Below are 24,699 nucleotides of genomic sequence, written 5' to 3'. Positions count from 1 at the left end.
CGAACGAGAAAAGAGAAAAACCACATGTGAAAACTGAAAGGTGTTATATTGTAGGTACTGACTATTGTTATGGATACGTGGTCGATTGATTATCATCTACGAATAGAAGAAGTGTACATTGTAGTTGTACACTGTACACTGTACACTGAACAATGTGTAATAATATGTATCAACTATGTATTTAGTATCGTATTGTGTCCTTATTTCCTATCTCATCTCATTGTTTTAATTTTTCGATGAATTTTTATCAGAATTAATATTCATCATTTTGGTAAAAGAAGGGAAAAAGACAATTTACAGAAATTCAAACTCAAATTTATTCGAATTTTACAAGACACAATCTTCAAATTCGGTGAACTAAATTCTGTTCCAATTATTCAACGGTATTCTATCTGGGAATCCTAATTAAATTTCAAGAACCTAGATACACAAACGAACAACAAAATATAAAAATTAAGTAAGCAACGCACAGGAGGGGCTAAGTGCAAAGAAACTGCTGCTAACTGCTGCTCACTGCTGCTCACTGCTGCTCACTGCTACTAACTGCTGCTCACTACTGCTCACTGCTGCTCACTGCTGCTGTCAGTGAGCAGCAGTGAGCAGCAGTGAGCAGCAGTGAGCAGCAGTTATATGCGTGTCTTTACTGGGCAACGCACGCTGCGCGCAACTGCTGCTCACTGCTGCTCACTGCTGCTCACTGCTGCTCACTGCTACTAACTGCTGCTCACTGCTGCTATGGGCGCGCGCGCGACAGCAGCAGTGAGCAGCAGTTAGTAGCAGTGAGCAGCAGTGAGCAGCAGTGAGCAGCAGTTTATTTGCACTTAGCCCCTCCTGTGAACGGTAGTTTCTAGGAATTTTAATAAGCTTAATTTTTTTACAAGAAATCCTCATTATGATCCATGAAAGTTTGTCTGTATGACATAATATGTGATATGAATCTAGCCTGTATTCGAGATTATGATTATCAAAGTTTGGGCTGCTATTTTCTTCACGGTTATCTCTTCTCAACTGTTCTCTGTCAATAATGATTTGATTCCTACAACTATTTAAAAAAACCAGAATTGAACACGATCAAAAATAGCCAACTCCACAGCTTCATCCTTCTCTCATGATAAGCGAGAACCTCATACAAGCTGGGATGTAACTTCAATGTCCATCTCCCTGGCAACCTCCCTAGCAGCCTCCCTGGCACGAAGACTTTTTAAAAGTCAAACACTCTGCTCCAGTATCAAAATAAATGAGCAAGCAAATCTTACAATCCAGAATCTAGATGGCTTATCATCATTGATAGCCCATTAAAACTCTGCCTCACAATGTTGAAGAAGTTGCGGCAGTCCCACCCAGGTTTTCCCGGAGTGGCCGTGGTTTCTTTCTCCGTCTAAACGATATACTCAGTCTCCTAGCTCTACGAGCCAAATTATTCTGAGTCTTCAAAACTTTGGGGAGCTTGTCACCGAATATCTTCTTTCTTAAAACATAAGCTGCAATAGCCGACACGAAGCATGAGTCCACATTAGGTTCCAGGTGTAACCAATATCTCATAGAGTTCATTTCTTTCTGAATAGTGGCGATTGGAAAGTTGCTGGTTTTGGTTCTGATCTTCAGGATGTTGCCCCACTCCCGGTGAACTACCAGGGACTGTTTGAGGATGGGGAGTGGTGAGTTGGGGGAGTGTGTGTTGTTGGGAAGGGAGAGGACCATCTTCTGGTCTTCTGGTGTCACCAGACTCAGCTGGTACTTTACCCTGGGGTAGTACAGTAATTAGATTTAGCTGATACTTCTGCAGTTGTTGTTTGGAAACACTTAGTAACCGCTGGCATATGCTTCAATAAAAAGATATGAAATTGTGGCATATTAATCGACTATGGTGGTATACTAAAAAGTGGCTGGGGATATAAAGCCTGGTCCCAGTAAACGAAACTGAATGATGGATTTATCAATCACCATCATCAAAATATGGCAATTAGCTATTCAAGACTTGAAAGTATACCATGTACATTTTATATTATGGGGAAAATCAGTGTTAGAGTGATCAATAACTATAATCTAGAATTACCTGCTAAAGGTGTTTCCTTTCCTAATCCTAGCTATCTGGCCATCTTTAAAGCCCTCTATTGTATAGTAGATACCAATAGGGTCATCATCGTCTAAATTTTGTATAGACCCAATACTCACGATGTCTAACATTGACCTGTGGCAGGGGGGACCAGTCAGTATTTTAGTGTTACATTTCTGAACACACATGAACACCAAGTTACTTTAATAAAAAACGGATTCATTATATCAATTATTCTATTCGATTTCGACACAAAATTTGATCCTTCAAATTGTAAACCGATCAATAATTCACGTGTAAAATTGGTATGATTTACCTGTAGTTTCTACAAACAATTCCCTCTTGACTTAAAACACACGAGAACTGGATTTCACCGTCATCATTATCCGTAATAGTGCACTCACATTTGTCACTTAGGCCGTCTAGCATCAGAGTTCGTCTAGTTTGTCTTACGTACTGCTCCGCTGAGAAAACATATCCCATCAGACATAAACAAGTTTCATCTTTTTTATGATTTCTGGCAAAGGAAGTATAGCTTCTTGAGCCGCGCTGCACGTGCTTCTTGTATTGATCGCAAGAATGTTTTCGTTGGGATAATGACCAATTTCGTGGCAAGAAATAATACTTTTTGATCTTATAAGTGACCAATAACGTAATGAACTAAAGACTTGGAAGAAATTTATAATTCTATAAAATCAGGTAAAACCCGCTTACAAATAACGATTAAATTTCATTTCCTACAGCTGACCAGGAGCTTCATAATATTCAACATATTGCAAATATTCACAATGACACTCACTAACTCTCAGAAAACGTAATGCTATATTTTGAGATTGCAGACTGAACCGAAGTGATGAAAGCGTGATAGTGTGTATGCAGGACGCAGTGTCACTGTTTTTGCCACCTACTTTTGGGTTAGGGTTCACATATTACGTAATCACTTTTTGGCAAAACGTTACCCTCCCTTTTTACACAAAGCTATTGTGCTAAAATTTACACTAGCGTAATCATTTTGAAACTCCCTCCCCCTCAGTGATTACGTAATATGTGAACAACCCTTACTCCCCTAGGAGTGAATGATAATGTGGCAATAATGACACCCCCACTTCCAATAACATAACGTTGTGATTTGTGACCCCCTTCCCCCCCCCCCCCCCCCCCCCCTTCCACTCCTTCTCCCCTGTGTGCTTGATGTTTATCATGCTTACCTTGCACTGTCGGACAATCGAAAACATACTCGAAGTCGACGGCCCTGAACATGAACTCATATAGCAACCTTCTAAGAGTGGAAAATGCTGATTAGCAAAGTTTAAGATAAAATGAAGAAAAACAAATAATTTTCGAGAAGACGAAAGCGTCGCTTATTTAAAGGAGGCGATACATATTTGCTTGGCAAATCCTAGCAGCCGCAGTACGTGTGGCACTTATAAAAAATGTGTATTTGACGATGGCATGTATATTGTACATGATGATGGCATTTATCTGATCGAACAAATGTGGTTTTAATCATAACAAAATGTGATTCACCTCAGAACAAATATGTGTTTCCCATCATGTCCTATGAGAAGAAACATGTTTCACAAGCAGGGAGGCCACCAATTACTATTTACTTATATCAGTAGAATTTAACGACTGAAAGTTACCATTATACATATTATCATTATAGTATACGTCATATCATGAAGTGCATGTTAGCCTATTAAGTAAATTTATGTACTAGAAATCCCAGCCGATCAATCACAAGACTGACAATACGAAAAGGGATCGAATGAAAAGACATGAGGTGATCGCTATTCGCTGTTAAAGTGTCAAAATGACAGTATATCGGAGTCAAAATGACGAGTAATAAGTGAGAATAAGACAGGTGTTATCAGCCCAACAAAACGTGATAATATCCAGGCAGATAAAACGTTACATCAGACAGTGCTAACACTACAACAAGATACCACCCAGATCAGGTGACATCCCACGTACCATGAAGCTGGCAGAAAGTCGAAGTGTGAACTAGAAGTGGAGTTTGTAACCTCAACTACAAGATATTGTACAAATATACCCCAACTGTAATAATAAGATACACACAAATTACTAAGTGACCAGAGAGAGAGAGAGAGAGAGAGAGAGAGAGAAATATATTGGCTTCCTATCAATCATGTGTAGGGTAGTTGATATCTGACGAAGTTACCGTAGTGCTGATAGCTCGCTGCTAGTGCTATATTTATACTATATATTTATCCTGGTATATATTTGTCTAAGTTAGACGGGTCACGTGACTGAAATTAGCACGTGCTATTGGTGATATTCCGGGCAGCTTGTATGGTCGAAAATTAACGAAATATTCTAAATATTCGAATGTTTTCCTTTTTTGAACTTTCAGTGCTGGATTTTTGAGATTCTAACATTCGGAGATTATTTACTTGCAAAATAGAGTATTAAAGCCGATGAGAGGATAACATATGGTGATGGAATTTTCCTGAATCAAGGAATAAAACCGGGCATTTAATGACAAATCCAACTATAATAGCGGTATGTGGGTCAAACAAACATGCTACTAAGATACCAGGCGGGAAAACAGTGGCGTACCGTTACGACACTGCTAGAAAAGCTGGAGTATTTCGATGACAAAATGAAAGAGTCTCAATTCTTGGAGAAGCCAGCACAATTCACCAAATTATCTAATACGGCCCTGATAACTCAGGTGTACAGCTACTAGAAGTAACTCACAGCTACTACAGATTACTTTACTCATCGACAAAAACGCTGCTGAAGAAAAATTCGTGGAATCTGAAAATGCGGGTCAAATTTCGGTGATCTAGCAGTCTTTACCAATTACCTGTAACTACTCAGACAGTATAGTATATGTATTATACAGCTCGCACTAGCTGAACATACCAAGCTACAAATATTGAATATTTAGTTTAAGTACTTGTTGAAATGAGACAAATTAGTGACATTTGTCTGCGGAGGAACTGCAGAATATTAAGCAGCCCCGAGTTGCTTATTTCGTTCAGACACTGCGGCAGTAACTTTAGAATCCGCCTGTCCATATTAAACAGAACGATTAGTACTTCAATGGATCTATGGCATCGTATTCATAAGAATAGATTGTGTTTTACAGAATAGTGGCCCTGGCTCACTGGCTGGAAGCCAGATGCATTCTTGAAAACCTATCTCGAGGATATGATAGTATTTTTAGCTGTTACGTGAGAATGTTTACAGATATTAACATACTATTTTATGATTACGCATTTAAGTATTTGATGCAGCTGAAGCCCTGAGGGAAATTCCGACCAGACTGACTTGTAACCATCGCTGAATTTTCAGACTGGACAGCCTAAATACTCAATAAAATGTCAAAGTTCTTGAAAATATTAATTAAGTAACAACAAGAGTAAACCAGCTAAAAATACTGAAAATGCACTAAACCAACACCTCCACGCAAACAAAGTTGAAGCTATAGCTACTATTAGACACACAACACATACATTATATACCCCTAATATGCTGATATAATGTCTGAGTACGAAAAACCTAGTTTACACTCTCGCCAACGCTGCACTTTAACAACTATCAACAACATCAACAACATCAACAATATCAACAACATTAACAACATCAACAACATCAACAACATCAACAACATCAACAACATCAACAACATCAACAACATCAACAACATCAACAACATTAACAACATTAACAACATCAACAACATCAACAACATCAACAACACCAACAACATTAACAACATTAACAACACTAACAACATTAACAACATTAACAACATAATCGGTTTTTATAGTACAGGTTACAAGCTGCAGCTGCATTGTGTAGGGGGAGGCTGGGTTAAATATCGGTAACATGATAGTGTTGTGGTCAGAGTGGGGAGCAGTATTTATTATGGGGATAGTGTGGTGTAGAGGGTCAGTCATCAGTATTAAGTTCTTATGTTACCTATATTGTTAGAATGGTGGGTGTGAGTCCTGTAAAGTACTGGCAAAAATTGTATTTCTAAACTCATCGACAATTTAAACGTCGACCAAAAACGGTAGAAAAGCGGCCGGAGACCCAATCTCTTGTAGTTGTGCGAGATCTTCAAAAAACGCTACTTTTCTTTCTGATGAAACTTTTGCAGAACCACTCAAGTACTTGGAATAACATTGACGTCACGTGACAGTTGGGGAAGCATGTTCTACAAGTAGAATGGAGCCCGGAACAGGAAGCAAATTCACGTTTCTTATTCTATAAACTTGTTGAATTGAATTGATGAGCCATGGAACGATCAAGATTAAATAAATTGTCTAATGTTACCATGGTTACTACAGCAAGTTCTTGTCGCAGATGGTAGTTAATACATGTTATTCTGCTTCCAGACGACAGCTTGATTTTGATGACAGTTGGGGGGGGGGGGGGGGGGGGGGGGGGGGGGGCGGCGGGGGCACTGATAGGCCAATAGTAACTATAACTAACTGTATCTAACTAACTGTAACTAACTGCAACTACGCAAACTACAGTACGAGAAAAAATGTTTAATACGAAATGTGAAAAAAAAGTATTAAAATATCTGATCACTCATAAAAACAGAGACTAGACATTGGATTGACTACTTAGTATGCCATGGTGTCATAAAACCGCATCTCAACTACAAGCACTGTACCATCATAATAACATATTATTCTACTTCGTAGGGGCTGTAGTCATGCTCAAAATTACCACAGTAAGAGAAAGCATTGGAGCCCCGGCATTGAAGCAAGTTAAACTTTTAGTATTTTTCCAAATCTGGTGAAACGTTTTATGGCGTTTATGAATCAGACAATCTTTGGGAGTCTACTATGTCCGTCACACTGAGATAAAAGGAGTCAAAGTATTCTCCTCGTTGGAAAGACCACTTTGGGCACTAACCAATAAAGTGATCCATTGTCTCCTCTTCCACGAGTTAGTGTGATTATAACATATGATAACATATTATAACATATTATTACAACAAGTTAAGATCATAATGTGAGAGAGACCTCAAAATTCTGACAAAAGCAGGGAAGCCACTTTGTGAGTAATGTAACTACACTGAAATGCTGGTTTCACAAAATAAGTTGTCGTTATAAGGATTTCAATATCCCATGATTCACGGTAACTGAGTCATAATATCCCGTACGGAAGCCTTAGTAACGCCGTAATCAACTCATTTCAATGAGAACTATATATCTAGTTCCAAACTCAAACATATTTCTGATTACAAGCTCCACGGACATATATTTCAGAAAAGATATTGAACGGCAGTTCGAATAAGGCGATTTATTCAGTGCAAGTTGAAGGTTACTGACGAGACAGCTTAATTACGATAATTTATTTTCCTAGTTAACACTAAGAACAAATAAGTATGTAGTTAGTGCCAGTACAATTTCTGAATTTCTGGTAAATAAAAGTAAAGCTAGAAGAGAGGTAAGTGAAACTTGCTTCTTTACATGTGGAATGAGGATTGAGGAATGCATTATAATTTGATCGAACTTTAGTGGTGATAAGGGGTAAGGGGTAAGGGGTAAGGGATAAGGGGTAAGGGGTAAGGGCCAAGGGGTAAGGGGTAAAGGGTAAAGGGTAAGGGGTAAGGGGTAAGGGGTAAAGGGTAAGGGGTAAGGGGTAAGGGGTAAGGGGTAAGGGGTAAGGGGTAAGGGGTAAGGGGTAAGGGGTAAGGGGTAAGGGGTAAGGGGTAAGGGGTAAGGGGTAAGGGGTAAGGGGTAAGGGGTAAGGGCAAAAGCACTTACATTTTAGAGGAGAAAGAGCTACCAAGCCAGAAAGCTGCCTTTTGATATCCTTTTTAGACATTATCTGCCTCGGCACTGTTCTACGATAGGGTTTCTGATTCGGTTTGGTTCGTTTCTGTTTGCTCTGATTCCTGTTCCTTTTTCTTGATTGTCTGCTACCTGATTCTGTTTCCGAGGTCTGCGATTCCTGCGTTTCTGTTGGTCTCCACTTAAGAAAGACAAACTGAAAACAGAAATAGTTAATTTAAATTGAAATGACATTTCCTTATTCGAGGGATGAACCAAGAATTATATTGGTAATTCAACAAAAGATGTGTTTTACAATTTACATGGAACAAGCGAAACATCATACATCGATTACAGTGGTGAAAACAAACACAAGTGAACATGTTAAACAGGATATGAACATGTTAAACAGGATATGAGTATGTTAAACAGGATATGAACATGTTAAACAGGACATGAACATGTTAAACAGGACATGGACATGTTAAACAGGACATGAAAATGTTAAACAGGACATGAAAATGTTAAACAGGATATAAACATGTTAAACAGGACATTAACATGTTAAACATGACATGAACATGTTAAACAGGACATGACAATGTTAAACAGGACATGAAAATGTTAAACAGGACATGAACATGTTAAACAGGACATGAAAATGTTAAACAGGACATGAAAATGTTAAACAGTATATGAACACGTTAAACAGGATATGAACATGTTAAACAGGGTATGTACATGTTTAACAGGACATGAACAAGTTAAACATGATCTGTACATGTTAAACATGATATGAACATGTTAAACAGGATATGGACAATGGACATGTTAAACAGGATATGGACATGTTAAACAAGATATGAACATGTTAAACAGGATATGAACATTTTGAACAGGATATGAAACTCACTTCACTAAAAGCCCGAGAGATGCTACTCCGGGACTTCTCGGAACTTTTTGTTTCAGTCACGTGATCGTCTACTGTTAACTGTATGTCCTCCTGCTTTGTCAACTTGATGTAGTCCAATTCAAGCTAATGGGAATTAGATTCATTAATTAAAGGGAATATATGTATTGAGGGGCGAAGAAGATACTCGAGTAAACAGCACATATCATGAATTGATAGAGCGACCCAAATAAATATCCTCGAAGTGCCGAATAAGAAGGCTCGATTAAAAATATCTTCACTACACGTGGGCGTTATTAGTGTAAAATTAAGGTCCACGCTCCAGTGCCATGACAGAAATTGTAATAGAAGTGTCAGAATAATATAAGTCACGTGAACAATAAAGCTGTGGCTAAGTCTCATAAGGTCACGGCATGTGATCAACGAATGATATGATGATAATGGCAACAGTAAACTGACAGAATTCAGAACTAAGCACTGATACTTGATAGTTGATATTAACACTTAAGAGGAGACACAGCTCGAAATCGTACTTTTAGTCGATGTGACGATGAGTGTATTCAAGACGAAGATACTGGAGTCTGGCACACCGTGTGCAATGTGTATTGGTGAAATACGGTGGAAGTTGAATTATGAACTTATATCAGGAGTGTATTTTATCAACGACAAAGGTCACATGACTATCAACTTGATTAGTTTTTAATTTAAATTTCTACTTAGAATTTTGAATTTTGACTTTGAGCAATAAAGTAATAAAACAGCTACTAAAACTTTTGAAACAGTTAACAGCTTGAAGTCTTGAACAACAACATTAATAAATACTCTACTGTTCGAATGACACCTCTATTTAACAATTTTCAGGATAACTTTCAGGATAACTCAGAATAGTATATATTCAACTTCCAGAACTGCTATACAAGCGTATGGGGATGGAACAGTACGAAAAAGTAAACGTAAACTGATTGAAACTTACAGCAGCATTGTAGTCAAACTCATACTTCTTCGGCTGATGGGTAAAAGAGGCCTCCCTCATCCTCGTACCCTTCTTCAGATCTGTAAAAATATAATCATGATTGGAGAATGCCATGATGTATCGAAGTGCAATCAGCTTTCGCTATCATATTTTCAGAATAAATGGAATAAATGGCGAGTGGCTACAACATCCCCTCCCCTCTCTGATTAACAAACGTCAACTATCAAGTTCAGAATAGGATAATAAAGTTAGATTTACTTTGTGTTGTACAGCTACAAGCAAACGTTGGTTTAGTGAAGCACAGTTTAGTGTACATATGATGTGCGCTGTACAGTAAACTAACTGAATATCCCACACAGGAACTAATTATGAGTGAGAATAAGGAATATGTAACTACGCTTAACCTCGACAAAGTTTGAGCTGTGGGAAACGAAATTAAATAACAAAAAAGCCATGAGGATATGAGAATTGATCAGAGAGGAAACCTGATAAACGGTTTACAATCTAGTATGAACTGAAACTTTCATCAAATAATACACAATTAAGGCAGGCATTAACATAAACAGGTTTAGACTGTACTATGTGATTGGGGAAACCAGCAACATCCATGTTAGAGCACAAGTGCTCTGGACTCTTACTCTGGCCCCCATATAAAGTAATACCACTTTTCAAATAAAAATAAAACCTTTTTGTATGCAACTGGTGTCAGGAGAAGAGTTTTCATCACTACAAAGGATTTTAAAAACTTTAACAGTATTTAGACGTTGCTAGGAAACATGGTGGACTGAGTGACAAATTGCACGTGCAAACCGTAATATCTTTCCTATGTTAGAGTATATTAGCTTATTAGAAAGCGGGCCTGACTGTAATTACCTGGCGGCTCCGATTGAGTTGTTGCAGAATCACAGGAACAGCACTCGAGGACATGGATAGTCATTATTGACTGCAGAATAAAACACGTGTTATACCAACCTTTATAAAGGATATATGGGAATCTCGCAGTTCTCACATTCATATCATGTCAGTGAATACCAAAACATTGAAATATGATACATCTATGAATAATATCAAACGCAAAAAGCAGGAGGATCTTTGAAAGCACTATAGCTATAAGAAGTCAGAAAGCTGGCTTGCTTAGTCGAATGAGACCATGTACTGTTAATGAAGACTAAAGAGACCTATTGACCAAGTTACGGTCACTAAGAGAATTTAGGAAATGAGCACCTGTGCAAATGACAAACGATCTTTACTTGACTATCATCCGTAATTAACATAATTTGTGATTTGAATATTCTACCAATAATATGCGAGTAGGTTTTCCTATCTGCAATGGTCAAATCGGTCATACTAAGTAACGTAAGATTAATAGTCGAAAGAAGTTTCTATTCTATGTATAACTATAAGCGTGCAGATCATGTTTTAAGTGGCTTTTCATGTTCTACTAAATAAAACGTTTTGAATAGTGTAAACATATTTTCGAGCTACGTAACCTCTACTTATGCCCTCTGTCTAAAAACAGTTTTCCAGGACAGAAACAGCTCTTATAATTCTCAGACTGCGAGTCACCTTGATGAGCAGTACAGGAAGTTTCAAAACAAATAACAGTTGCGCACCTGTAATTTGTTTTGAAACTTGCAGTCTGTGTTGAGAATACTCTCGCAACAATTGAGCGCTCAGTGTTCACGACTTTTCGGAAAACTTTTAGTTTTGGGCGTAGCAACGTGTAGCAAGGAATATTGGGTGAGCCATGTATATTATCTAACAATTCTATTATGACAGAATGTGTCATCGGCCATTACATAATATACTTTGTGAAACTAATGTTGTTCATTATCACAAAGTGCAACATTACAGAATCAGAAAAAAAACTTCCCGGAGTTACCATGATCTCAATACGAAACGGTGCTTGTATCGTTATATCAAAAAACAAATGAGTTGTTCAAAAACAAATGACGTTACCATAAAAGGTTTAAATGTAATTCAATTTATTAACCGGCCGATGTAAAGTGCCTGAGTGAAAATATCGAAAGTAAAAGATCGAAATTTGGTTGTGAGTAACACTGATACTAATAAATATAATTTATTTTGCCTCATCACAACGTTTACAATTTTAATGACAATCATTAAAACCTGACCTTCTATTTTAAGCTCGTTAGTATCAGTATCGTCCTGAAGTTGTGGCAGATCGTCAGCTGACCGTGCCAAACGTTTTGATAACCTGGTCACTTTGGACCTGGCGTACCTCAGGGACTTCGTGAAGGTGTTCGACCTGTTGGGGTGAAAATAGTCAGATTTTATTGAAGGGTGATGGTAGCAAAGGGGTCTGGGGTTGTAACAATAAGAACATTATAACTTATTTGGGTTTCAACGAATGCTCATTCACTAGTTCACAATTAAAATCTGCGGATTGCCCACATTGTTAATGTTATATCAGTGAGAATTCTCAATAACCAAAATGTGTAGTAGTACCAACTACCAATAGGCAATACATTAGTGGAATTAACCGGTATCTATTTACTATTTCAATTAGTTTGCCATGCTTGTTTTAAGTAAAATTTAGAATATTTAACAATTTATAAGATAGATTCGGAGACCTCACGAATTGCTGAATAGTCCCAGACTTATCATCAGCAACTCCTTCAACCTGAACCAAAGAAACCAAGCCCGATTTCTCGATTTGATCGTCATTTGGGCCCAAAGTAATGTCCTCGAAAACCATCAAGCTGTACTTTAACTTAATCTTAAGCGACTATTTTCTTCTTAAACTGTAAACATAATAATTCAAGAAAGATGGGAAGCAAAATTAACAAGGGAAGCAAAATGGAGCAGTTAATATAACTTGGCTACTTTTCACTTTTCAGGATCTATGATGTATGAAAATTCGCTAAAATAACAGGTAAAAAATATAATCAGACTGCGATTAAAGATTTACCGCATAGATTGTAACAGAATAATTCTCATGAAAACGATTAAAATATTAATTAAGCCAACACAATCGATAGTCGATTATTTATGTAAAAGGTATAATCACAGTTGTTAAAACGATCCCCAGACGGGAACATAGTGTTTTAACACCGCCAGGAGTATCATGGACTGTGGACAAACTTGCACGTGACACACTTGCACAAGACACACTTACACGTTACTCTCGTCTACTTATCAAAAGAAACTTGTGGCAAACCGTTTAAAGAATTTTGCCAAATTTAGGTAGGTTAAGAGCTTTTAGCACCAATTTGAAAGTGTTTTGCTGGGACTGCAGTTGAGATTTTCTATAATTAATCCACATTGTATTGTATTTAAGGGCCCCAAAAGAATATAAATCATTGGTCAATGGTCATGCATATCCCTTAAATTCAAGTGCAAGAAGTGGCAAAACAAGGGGGGGGGGGGGGGGGGGGGGTTGGGGGCATTTTACCGAATATGTGTATTATCCCGTCCACGTTAACGTTCAGTTGACGATAAAATATTTATGGGCCACAAAATGTTCCTGCAGGGGGCAAAAAGCTATAGTGGGCGGCAAAAAAAGAAGGCCTGAATTTTCTTCTTTTTTAAAATTTATTTTTAGGACATTTCTAGGACAAAATGTTAATCGGGCGGCACATAGGTACGATTCACCACTGAGTACGAGGCCATGTTGGTAGTGGCACACTGGTAGGTGAATAGCGATAAGAGGAAAGAGCAATGTAATGTAGAGAAGCAGCACATAAACCCTACAACATTCTCTACGACCGGTCCAGCATGCAGGAAACTACTATTACAGTTGTTATTGTTTGCTCGGGAGAGAATGATGCTACTTGTAGAGAATAGTCGGAAATAACACTTCCAACAATGACGGGGGCCACTTAATACACATACACCGCATACTGGGCACATAACTGCATATTAATTATGTAGTGCACCTGCTGCAAGAAATCAGCCAATCAAAAAAACCAACTATATAACTTGAGTTGAAATACAAACATACAAATTAAATATTACGTGATCGGTAAAGGGCATAATTTATTTAAGTTATTTATCAAAATTTACAATTTAGATTATTATTATATTAATATATTTTTATGAATATTTGTGATGATCTTATGTATCATTATGTGTTGATTCTATTTATTATTTGATTTATGATTTGATTTGTAAGGATAGGTATGTAAAAATAAAATCATGAAGGATGAAGGAGTTACTTACTCAATTAGTTTACAGATTGATAATTTGACGAAACATGTTTACTGGATAAGTTTTTTAAGTGATTGCAAATTCTTAAACTTGATTTCAAATTTGACACAATCATTGTTTAACTTAACTGCCGATAAAAATGAAAGCTAATTTCTTCTTAGAGATTGAATGATACATACTTGCTAGTTAGAGACTGCAGCCAGTGAACAGTAGACGTAGTCGTAGGTTGTATTACAAATGGAAGAATGCAAAGAAAATCAAATTCAGAAAATCCATCTAAAATAATGTGCAACAGTAAAAATCTTCACATTGTCATAATTTTAAGCATACATTTTATTGAAAATCTAAGGAGAGCTCGTCACAACGCGGTTCTCGTACATAATTAGCGCATTAAAGTAATTAGCATCTCCCACGGGCAAGGCCTTGTGAAAAAACCCGAACATTAATTTTCACTTTGATTAGGTATAGTTATACGGTTTAAGGGAGCGTTCATGGTTCACATATAACGTCAGCAATATTATGGCCAATTTTACCCCCATTAGGGGGGGTCACTCAATGCTGACAGTTGCTGACAGGGGCCCCCGCCCCCTAATGACGTCAGCATTTGCCAGACCCCCTCCCCCCTTGCCTTCTTAACCCCCTTACTTAATACTTCCCTCCCGTCAGCTAGCGAAAAGTGTAGGCAGGGGAAATTAGTGTGACTGATTTAAACATTTGGTCAGCAGAGTTCAATTTACCGAGGTTCTAATATTATGGAAATAAGTTTTATTGTTAATAAAAATGAATTTTGACAACAATTTTTGTTTCAAATCAATTTTATTAAAATTGATTTGAAACAAAAATTGTTGTCAAAATTCACGTATTTTTGCTGACGTCAGCAAGGCTCAGACCCCCTCCCCCTCGGCTGCTGACGTCATCTGTGAACGCTCCCTTACAAAGTAACTGAAATCAGGCGAAAAACGGCATGATCTCATGCTGATTGCTGAAAAAACTTAAAGTATGTGCTTTTGAAACTCAAATTTTTAAATTTCTCATTACCCTCGCTAGGATAAAATTTAATTATACGAATAAACAGGTATCACCAAGTGAATTCCCGCGGGTCTCATTGATAAGGTAGGCGATCAGTAAGTGTGTACAGTATCCACTCTTCTAAGTAGCGATAATTACTGTCCAGATGCCATTACATCAGAGTGGAAGGTTGCTAGAAGTAATTCTACCAGTATTAAACTGTTGAATGAGGTGATTAACAGGTGATTAAAAGACAAAAGATATCTTTTTCCCAGTACCTCCCACGAAGTCTGAGGATCCAGATTTGAACATTATTTGGCGCGGTCATGAGATCTGTATGCTGATACCAATATGACATCAATAATACTGATTTCTGATTTACATCCCCAATTCTTTATCATTCATTCCGCCGTAGAGTTTCCACTTTCCAGTAAAAAGTCGAGCATTAACACCCGCATTCTAACTCTGAGTCTGACCGTTCCCCGCAAAAGTCCAGACTCCTGCAACTCTAATAACGCAAGAAAATACCATAGCAACGCATAGCAACGCATAGCAACTTATAGCAACGCATCTTATTCTCCCCATCTCATAGACCGTGATCGTCCTACAAAGCTTCAACACCGATCAAGTCTCGACTTAATATTATCTGCAAAGTGGAACAAAAACACAAGATTAGCACATGATGAGCCCTCTCAGAAGTGGTAGAACGCTTTTTTGATTGGTTCGTGTTCAAGCTGCCAATAGAAGCTGACCGTCATTGTTATGACAACCAACGTCATCACTCCTCCGATAATGTAGAGGAAGTTCTGACGACCACCACCACTATGGAGCTGGGGTCCTGCAGCTCACATCGGGTCTCTGAAAACAAATCATGCCATTAATTAGATACTTTATTGATATTGGGGGTGGCGGTCGATATTTGTTTTGACGCATGACAGCGATTTTTAAAGTTTTTATCACAGTCACGTCTCAGAAAAATATTTGTCACTAGTCATTTAAAGTAGTTGAACCGATTAAGCTAGTCCACACTTCGGAAATTTAACGTTTAGCCATGTTGATTCCAGGGCTCAAGCAGCTTTGGAAATCGCTACCAAGCTCTGAAATCGAAAGCTTGGATCGAATTTGTTTTATATTAGCGGAGTTACAGTAGAGTTACAGCAGTGAATTCTCAAACGCAATATATTGTTCCAGCATACCTATCCCAGTTCCACATTGCTCAAGTTTAACAATCACATCATTGTTAGCAAAGTTAAAGAGCCTGTACCAGTCTCTGTGGACGTTGTACTCGAATACAATCTGGGGACGAGAGATATGTTAGAAACACTATAAATGCTCTTGAAAAAGCTGTACGAGTTGACAGATATAAAATAGGAGCATTCAATAGCCATTATCAACCAGTTACCAAGGTTCTCTCTAAAGAATATTGAGGATTAATCGTTAAAAAACAAAATACACATAAAAAATCATCCGTCAATAGTGAAAATCAAACCGATCCCAAGCAGCAGCCAAAGCGAGCAGCATATCCGTTGAGGGTTTCATTACAAGCAGGACTACACTCGTTTTCAGTGTCACCAGCACAGAACATGGTGAAGTTGTCGTAATGGGGCTTGGTTATTGGACTTTCTACGTCAAAGAAGGATATACAACTGTTCTCTGAAGAGTGTGGGTTGGTTAACGTGAGCTCATTCATGATGCCATGTATGATTATACCTAGAAGCTGGGAGAATCAAGCCTGTGGCATATTGCCAATATTATTTATTATTACCATACAACTACGTTATACTTAATACTTATCATAATAGTCAAATTCTGACTAACTGGCGTTAAGATAAGAGTCATTCCCCTTGAACTTGACTTGAGGAGGAGGAGTGATAGCACAAGCCACTCTGGTCATGTTTTTCAGCAGGGTCTCCAGACTAGCGTAGTCAGCTCCAGGTACGAACCTCTGGAGAGGTAACCCAGGCCAGCAACTCCCTGGGAAGATAGCAAGGTCAGTGGACAATTAGGATTTTCTGGAACTGTTACAGGTCGTCAATCAAGCTTAATTAAATACAGAATAAGGATGTCTCGAAATTGAGTGCGGAACATAGCTAAGACTAAAATTATATCGATATTAATTGAAATGAACTCACGGGAAAACTTGATAAGTTGGACAAAGCAATTGAATTTAACGTTGCAGAGAATATTGTATCCGTCATCCCAAAGACTCAGAAACGTCTTGATTCCTGAATGATGCAATGAATAGGAAGTCAGCGAAGACAACACACAAATTATACTTAAAGTTGACCGCAATTAGACATGTCCGCCAATGTCCGCCTATGTCCTGTCCTTTTTGGATTCTATGAGACAAGCGGACATAGACGGACGTGTCAAGAGAGAAGTCTCGATGATGACTATGTGTCAACAACATACCTTCGGTAAGATCATAAGCGTGGGGTTCATACACGACATCCTTTAGTGGTTCCATCATGTGCCTGATGAACTGATTACACATTGGCTCGTACCCAACCTGGGTGTTCTCCGTACAGTTTTCCCACGAGACCTGTGAAAATATTCTTAAAACAAGAGCACAGAAACTATACTCTTAATGCCTATCGTAGATATTTCGGTATAATTTCGATGTACAGTTGTAAGTCATTACGGTAAACTTTATTCGAATTTTGAAATATTGAAATAAGAAAAGAGGTCTCTAAAAGTAAAAGAGGTCTCACATCCTGACTCCACCCATAGTTCACAGTTCTGTTGACGATAACCGATCCTTTCGCTTTTTCTACTCCGTTGTCGTCCACCTGAAGAAATGATTAATTGTACAGTTATTTGATCAAACAACTGAGGATTGAGTGCTTGATTATGGTTTTATGGCGTGGTGATCGCAAATACTTTTAGTTAGTAAACTACTAGTACTAACTTCGATGACAGTGCTATCCCAAATCATGTGCTCGTCCAACCTCCTTTCCAGAGTAATGACCTCGCACTCAGATGTCTCTATCTTTATTGTCTGATCCTTCCTGGTGTTTATCACCTCCGATATCTGAGTGAGTAGAATTGTAAAATAGTGAGACTTTGGAGTTATTTTTGTGCGGCAGTGCAAAAGAGTAACTTAGAAGTACACATCAGGAGTCAGGACCCACACTGAAGCACGTCCTTACAAGTGCACAAAATGCGTTGATACAGAAAAATTCCAATACATAAAAGATTCTTCTAAACTTACTTTCATACCTCAAGACCGGAAACTAAGTTTTAAATATGTATGAAGTTAATACGATGTCTTGGTGATATTCTTTAATTCAGTTTATACTTTGATCAATCGATATTGTTTCGGCACAACTGTGATGACCCTAAAATACCCTTAAAATAGGGTTCCTGTTTATTTCACGGGCTTCAGTGAAGCCTTCACGAAAATGTGCAAAAATATTTTAACAATTCTAGTCATTTCTCTTTCAGGAAAAGTACACTGAGAAATTATCAATGAGGATTCGACCTTATTTGTTTATTCATATTTGCCACTTTTTTTGCCACAACTGGATCTCCTCGAGCCATCAATGTAAACAAAACAAATTAAAATGAAAGTCTATCTGAAATGAAAGTCTATCTGAAGTGAAAGAGAAACCAACCTCTTCAGAGCAGGTTCTGGTGTAATTGTAGCAGGTCATATTAATGGAAGAACAGTCAATCCTACAAGAGGTTAGTTCGTCAGAAACAGGGTCAAACGTGAACTGTGAATAGCAGGAGAAAGTAGAATTACATTGGTCCCTTAGAGCTTCTACGGCTGGGATGCACTCGGCATACACCTGGAGGGATAATTCAAATCATTAAAATCAGTGCGGTAAAAAAACATAAATGATTTTGTATAATATCACACATTGTTCGGTACCAGTTACCACAGCATGGTTTCCCATGGTTTTAACAACATTTACTAGTGCAGCAAATTGAATCGGTCGTGAATAAAGGGATCGAAATGGTGATTAAGTAACAGTGGAATTTGTATTTTGAATAGAAAAGCTAGAAAAAACGAAACAGTTAATCTTTACCTGCGCTGGCTCCCCGGTAGCCTTTGTCACTAAAGCAGTATAATCTGTTATCTCTGTTACACAATTTTCATACTTCTCTTCGCACACGTTTTTCCGGTCACAGCTCCTCAGATAGCTATCTGGTTAAACACAATTTAATGAATATTTTACAGTTTACATCATACTTCTGACTCACTGAGAAACCTTAAATTCTGCAAAGGAGATCAATACATTACTAACCACAAGTAATCTTCATGGTTTTATTGAAGCAGTACTGTTGAAACGTGCCACATTGGTAGGTTACTATCCCCTCCCTATTTGCTGGCTGTCTTTCACAGTGACCGTTTCGGAGCTGATCGTGGAAGAAGTTGTCACTGTCACTGGGGCAATCACGCAACCTGGAAAAGTAGATAGTTCAGATGGACGATTATTCATAACACTGCAACATTTTACAAAATCAAGCATCCAGTCGACATACCCGGCTATAACTATTTACTTGTGCCATGAGAGTATGTTGGTGGAATCATCAGATCTGATCATCTCCTTGTAAGAAACTGAAGCTGCGAGGAGGGGGAGGAGAAGGGAGGGGAGGAGGAGGGGAGGTCTGCAGGACATGGTCAATCTGAGGACCTGTAACTTAGTGCTGTCGGGTTAGATTTGTGAACGATCTTCTTCGTTTTAAGAAACACAGCACATATTTAATAGAGTGGCTAATAGTACGGAACCAGCACAGTTCCTTAAATATTGGAATGAGTGCATAGTACGGAACCACCGAACTAGCACAGTTCCTTGATCAAAGACAACAGGAATGAAGAATTATAGTAGACTGCAAAAGTTTGAAATAAGGATGAGTACAATTTGTCGTTAGTTGTGACAAATCAGTTAAGAATTACTAGGAGACTATCTCGAGTACTGATATACAAAACTAAATGATTTCAGATGTATCCGGTGTTCTGCTTACTATTTGGCGGAGAATTTTGCAGTATGAATATGCAAGAAGGTGTGATGTGGTGATTGACCAAAGCATGAGAAAACCTATCTGTACCTTATAATTACCCTGTTGGTTTAAATATTTGTTCTTTTCGTGGCGAAATGGAATTTAAGTGTTTTATTAATAAGCATATAACAACGAATTTAGAAAATGAGTGATCACTGATCACTTTAGAGATAGAGCTAAGAACAGAAAACTTGTTTATTGAAAATTTTTAATAATTTATAATAATGGCTGTATACACAGGCTATTGATTTTTAATATGAAAACTTGATTTGTTTCTAAATTGATGCTAACTGCACGATTGTCAAGTGTATTTAATGATCTGGTAATGTTCTCATCTACAAAAATTCCGCTCCGAGATTTGAGACGTGAGACACCTTAAGGGACCCGTCAAAAACTAATTTGGCTTGGGAAGAATTTCACAATATTATGCACTCTTTCGAAATCGAGCACGCCCTTCTTGGCAATAAAAACCATTCGTCACATTTGGTTTGGGGAGTTATGAAGAAACCACATGCCACATGTATGTACAAGCTCTATGTACATTGTACAAGCTCTAAATTGAAGCACAGAACAATCGGACAAACAAGGTCTCTAATTCGTGACAGTTGCTCTGTCGCGAGATTTTGGAGAGGAGACGTTCTGCAGAAGATGAAACAGTCGCACATTTACGACTAATTTACGACTGATTATGATTTGTCACGAAAGAAAATAAATGAGTGTGTCAGCAATGCATAATCGTTCAACAGTAACAGAGAGAACATTTGGATGAGAGATGGTATCGGGTAGAAGTTGAATAGATGGAAATAATACCAGATCGGTTACTAGTGGGGATTTTGGTAAATTTTCATATTTAAAATAAAATAAAAAACTCCGAAAATTGTTTTCTTCAAAATAACAATACTGGAAAAATAAAGCAACAATCACCTCACTGTTCATTCACAATGACGTGAACCCAATAGTTAGGCACAAAGTCCTCCTGTTCATTCTCCCTGAAATCTGGCAGCAGCCGATGCTCAGCTTCCTCTCCAAAAGCTGTTTTAAGCAAGGCAGTAAACCCTTTAAGAGTGTGAGGGTACATGGGGATGTTATTCAACTCTAATGTAGGAACCATCTTCCCATCTCTTTCCTTCAACTTAATATCTGAGTCCCCCTCCAGCTCAGTGCCAGATACGTCCATATCCGATCTGAAGATTATTGATATATCTTCATCCTCGACTAGATCTGCTTTGATATTGAATACTCTGTTTGAATTGTAGTAAATACTCCCATGTGATTTTGGAGGAAACGTTTTATGAACTAAAATGTAATCATAGTTCCGGTGATCAATAATTAATATCCCACCCTTCTTCAACAAATCCTTGAAGTTTTGAAGAGCTTTTAGGTGTGTATTGCTCCCTCCTTCGAAGTCGGGAAGTGCACAAAAGGAGTTACCAATACAAATAATGGCATCATACCCCAAGGCTGGGTGATCCACCTCAGCTGACTTCAGATCTAGCCAGTCTCCTACTCCGATCTGCCAATCAGCTAGCTCTTCTCGCTTCTGTTTCATCTCTTGGGCTTTCTCCAAGAAAACATCCAATGCATCAGTACTGACCACCTTGTACCCCTCCTCTAGCAACATCACACTGTCAATCCCAGTTCCACAAGCACAATCATACACCGTCCGAACAGATCGCTCCTCAAGGATCTTCAGGAGGGTTCCTTTGTAGTTTGAGAGTCTAGCGTCCACATCACCAACGTACAAATACCAGATTCTAGCTTCCCTGCCATCAGCACACGGCCGATCTTTCTTACTTTCATAATTCATAGTTCACAACCATAACAAAATACAAGGTAAAAAAGATTCAAGGATTGCTGAAGAAGTGTACTAAAGATAAAATAATGTTATTGAATGTCGGTGTAACATCACATAACTGAATTTACAGTGTGACAATTAAATTACCGGGGTATTCTATATTTGAAAATAAAGTAGCAGAAGAAATAAAGTATTCTTTGATAACTTACGTAATTCAAGTCAGAATTGCACAAAAATTTCAAAGATCAAAGATTAAAGATATGGGTTTAAATTTAAATTTCGTAAAAGTTTCGTAAAATTTCATCGATTACACGTCTTGCAGTTGGTGTGGCACGCCACTCCCTCTTTTTCAATATTGTAGTCATAAAATGAAAACGCTTAAAGATGGGAACTCACAATTTTTAGACACGTTTTAATTAATAATTGAAAACCTTTCCCAAAATTTCAAGTTGAATATCTAAAATTTAGCCGAATTATTATTAAGGGTCGTTCGCAGCCGAGGGGGGAAGGGGTTTCCAAATGATTACGCTACTGTAATTTGATACAATAGCTATGTGTAGAACTGATTACGGAGGGGGGGGGGGGGGGGTAAAAATTGATTACGTAATATGTGAATGACCCCTTAAGACCATTTTAAAATCTAGCGGATATTTGGTCTTGTCACTTAATCAGTGATATCGTCACGTAAAAGTTCGTTCGTCAAATTTGTTTATTCTTCTACTTGCCTAGTAAACAACCAGAACGGGACCATAACAAAATTCAATATAAACAAGGATTGTTAATTAGGTGAGGTAAAGTGAAATTTGTGTACTAACGATCAAATAATGTTATCGAATGTGTGTGTAACAATACATAACTGAATTTACAGAGTAACAATCAAACTACCGGGGTATTCCATATTTAAAAAGGAGTTTCAGCAGATATTAAATATTTTACGTAAAAGCTAAGTTCGTTTGTTACGTAAAAGTTCGTTCGTCAAATTTGTATCTTCACACGGAGTTATTTTTAACAGTGAGATTGAATAACGTAGCTACTTCCTACTTTGTGGCTTCAGTTCGAGCCTGTGATTAGTAGGATTGGAGTGATATCTTCTCAAGGGGATTAATAATAATATGTAATAGTTGTAAATTTGAACAAGAATCAAACTGGAGGAGAATTTTTGATTTTTGCAGCATTATGAAATATTCACGTTCTATTTAGTTGGTGAGATTTCATAAAGTATAATTTATACTTACTTATAAACTTATTTATTTATGACTTATGAAAAATTATCATCATTCAATGATACATTTCGATCACTATGTACATGTATCTATGTGTTTTTACTAAGTGATTTTATAGCCTATTTGAAATTGCAGAACAATTTTCTACATTGATTTCTGACATCTAGAGACTTAATTTAAACTGCAAGATTTTCAATTAGGGTTTTTGGTGAATTCTTCGCGATTTCATTAAAAATACTCAAACTAATTTCTTCAGAAAGAGCTTAAAACAACATAAACGGTAAAATAATACAATCACAATCTTATTAACATTGTTAAGATTCATTCACAATGACGTGAACCCAATAGTTAGGCACAAAGTCCTCTTGTTTATTCTCCCTGAAATCTGGCAGCAGCCGATGCTCAGCTTTCTCTCCAAAAACTGTCTTAAGCAAGGCAGTAAACCCTTTAAGAGTGTGAGGATAGCAGGGGATGTTATTCAACTCCAAAGTAGGAACCATCTTCCCATCTCTTTCCTTCCACTTAATGTCTGAGTCCCCCTCCAGCTCAGTGCCAGATACGTCCATATCCGATCTGAAGGTCATCTTAGCTGCCACTTCTTCCTTCTCGACAAGATCTGCTTTGATGTTGAATACTCTGTCCGAGTTGTAGTAAATACTTCCGTGTGAATTTGGAGGAAATGTTTTATGAACTAAAGTGTAATCATAGTTACGGTGATCAATTATTAACATACCACCCTTCTTCAATAGATCCTTGAAGTTTTGAAGAGCTTTTAGAAGTGTTTTGTTCCCTCCTTCGAAGTCGGGAAGCGTGCAGAAGGAATTGCCGATACAGACGATAGCATCATACCCCACTGCTGGGTGATCAACCTCTGCTGACTTCAGATCTAGCCAGTCTCCAAACCCGATCTGCCAATCAGCCAATTCCTCACGCTTCTGCTTTGTTTGCCGTGCTTTTTCCAGAAAATAATCAACTGCATCAGTACTGACCACCTTGTACCCCTCCTCTAGCAACATCACACTGTCAATCCCAGTTCCACAAGCACAATCATACACCGTCCGAACAGATCGCTCCTCAAGGATCTTCAGGAGGGTTCCTTTGTAGTTTGAGAGTCGAGCATCCACATCACCAACGTACAAATGCCAGATTCTAGCTTCCCTCCCATCAGCGTACGGTCGTTCGTCCTTACTGTCATAGTTCACTGCCATATTACAAAAGACTCGAAACTCACAGAGTGTTGATGAAAGACGAAACTCACAGAAAATTAATGAATAGAGGAAACTGTAAGTGGTAAGGTGAGCCCCTATTGTATTAGGTTTGTGTAGGACTAGGAGACAAGAATGTTATTGTAATCGAATGTGGGTGTATCAAACAAACCGAATTTACAATTTAATAGTGTAAGAATCAAAGTATCGGAGTATTTCATATTTGAAATGCTGTTTCAGAAGAAATAAAATACGTTACTAAGTCGACGAAATTTTGCAGGGCACTATGACTCTGAATAGCAAACAATAATGTTTGGTAGTTGCACGTTAAAGTTCGTTCGTCAAATTTTTGTCTTCGCGGAGTTATTTAAAAGGGAGCTACTTCCTAGTTTGTGGCTTCAGCTCAAGCCTGTGATTAGTAACATCAATTTCTTCTCAATGGAATTACAAGTTTTAAATTTAAAGAAAAATACCACTCGTTATTTGATTTCTCAAAAACATACGTTTAAAGATTTTTCTGTTTTTACAGTGCAATCAGACCTGAATGATCAGCACTGTTAAAAATTTTCGGAATGCTTGTGTCTGTGAAA

The 24,699-nt window shown here is 37.8% G+C and overlaps 4 protein-coding genes across 4 annotated transcripts; all 4 read right to left on the bottom strand.

Moving 5' to 3' along the window:
• Positions 1-833: 833 nt before the first annotated feature.
• On the bottom strand, positions 834-10,432 carry LOC134815356 (uncharacterized). Its single transcript, XM_063823880.1, has 7 exons — positions 10,387-10,432; positions 9,702-9,781; positions 8,732-8,854; positions 7,813-8,035; positions 2,373-2,520; positions 2,057-2,191; positions 834-1,744 (listed from the first exon to the last, which is right to left on the bottom strand). Exons 2-7 carry the CDS (start codon positions 9,759-9,761, stop codon positions 1,309-1,311), a joined length of 1,125 nt encoding a protein of 374 aa, XP_063679950.1. The 5' UTR covers positions 9,762-9,781; positions 10,387-10,432; the 3' UTR covers positions 834-1,308.
• Positions 10,433-15,569: 5,137 nt separating this feature from the next.
• On the bottom strand, positions 15,570-19,539 carry LOC134815109 (uncharacterized). Its single transcript, XM_063823586.1, has 12 exons — positions 19,386-19,539; positions 19,130-19,287; positions 18,911-19,029; positions 18,494-18,670; positions 17,788-17,910; positions 17,591-17,668; positions 17,292-17,421; positions 17,012-17,104; positions 16,698-16,853; positions 16,369-16,532; positions 16,076-16,175; positions 15,570-15,737 (listed from the first exon to the last, which is right to left on the bottom strand). Exons 1-12 carry the CDS (start codon positions 19,502-19,504, stop codon positions 15,658-15,660), a joined length of 1,497 nt encoding a protein of 498 aa, XP_063679656.1. The 5' UTR covers positions 19,505-19,539; the 3' UTR covers positions 15,570-15,657.
• Positions 19,540-20,572: 1,033 nt separating this feature from the next.
• Positions 20,573-21,722, bottom strand: LOC134815098 (glycine N-methyltransferase-like). The gene has a single exon (XM_063823575.1). The coding sequence runs from the start codon at positions 21,691-21,693 to the stop codon at positions 20,812-20,814; it is 882 nt and encodes a 293-aa protein (XP_063679645.1). The 5' UTR covers positions 21,694-21,722; the 3' UTR covers positions 20,573-20,811.
• Positions 21,723-23,115: 1,393 nt separating this feature from the next.
• LOC134815097 (glycine N-methyltransferase-like) lies at positions 23,116-24,398 on the bottom strand. The gene has a single exon (XM_063823574.1). It carries the CDS (start codon positions 24,110-24,112, stop codon positions 23,219-23,221), a length of 894 nt encoding a protein of 297 aa, XP_063679644.1. The 5' UTR covers positions 24,113-24,398; the 3' UTR covers positions 23,116-23,218.
• Between the last annotated feature and the right edge of the window lie 301 nt (positions 24,399-24,699).

Source organism: Bolinopsis microptera, chromosome 5 (assembly GCF_026151205.1).
Source record: "Bolinopsis microptera isolate Bmic1 chromosome 5, MBARI_Bmic_1.0, whole genome shotgun sequence".
In the NCBI taxonomy this organism is placed as follows: Eukaryota; Metazoa; Ctenophora; class Tentaculata; order Lobata; family Bolinopsidae; genus Bolinopsis; species Bolinopsis microptera.
Note: the sequence above shows the minus strand (reverse complement) of the source record. Positions and strands in the feature narration are given on the sequence as shown.

What these genes read in the sequence shown, in the direction of transcription:
- LOC134815109 (XM_063823586.1), bottom strand. Translation starts at nt 19,504, where the DNA reads ATGTCCTGCAGACCTCCCCTCCTCCTCCCCTCCCTTCTCCTCCCCCTC. An exon ending in CCAGAACCTGCTCTGAAGAG is followed by an intron (nt 17,911 to 18,493) that starts GTTGGTTTCTCT and finishes CTACTCACTCAG; the next exon opens with ATATCGGAGGTGATAAACAC. An exon ending in GCAATGTGGAACTGGGATAG is followed by an intron (nt 15,738 to 16,075) that starts GTATGCTGGAAC and finishes ATTTGTTTTCAG; the next exon opens with AGACCCGATGTGAGCTGCAG.
- LOC134815356 (XM_063823880.1), bottom strand. Translation starts at nt 9,761, where the DNA reads ATGAGGGAGGCCTCTTTTACCCATCAGCCGAAGAAGTATGAGTTTGAC. An exon ending in AGCTCTTTCTCCTCTAAAAT is followed by an intron (nt 2,521 to 7,812) that starts GTAAGTGCTTTT and finishes ATGTTTTCTCAG; the next exon opens with CGGAGCAGTACGTAAGACAA. An exon ending in AAAGGAAACACCTTTAGCAG is followed by an intron (nt 1,745 to 2,056) that starts GTAATTCTAGAT and finishes GTACTACCCCAG; the next exon opens with GGTAAAGTACCAGCTGAGTC.
- LOC134815098 (XM_063823575.1), bottom strand. Translation starts at nt 21,693, where the DNA reads ATGAATTATGAAAGTAAGAAAGATCGGCCGTGTGCTGATGGCAGGGAA.
- LOC134815097 (XM_063823574.1), bottom strand. Translation starts at nt 24,112, where the DNA reads ATGGCAGTGAACTATGACAGTAAGGACGAACGACCGTACGCTGATGGG.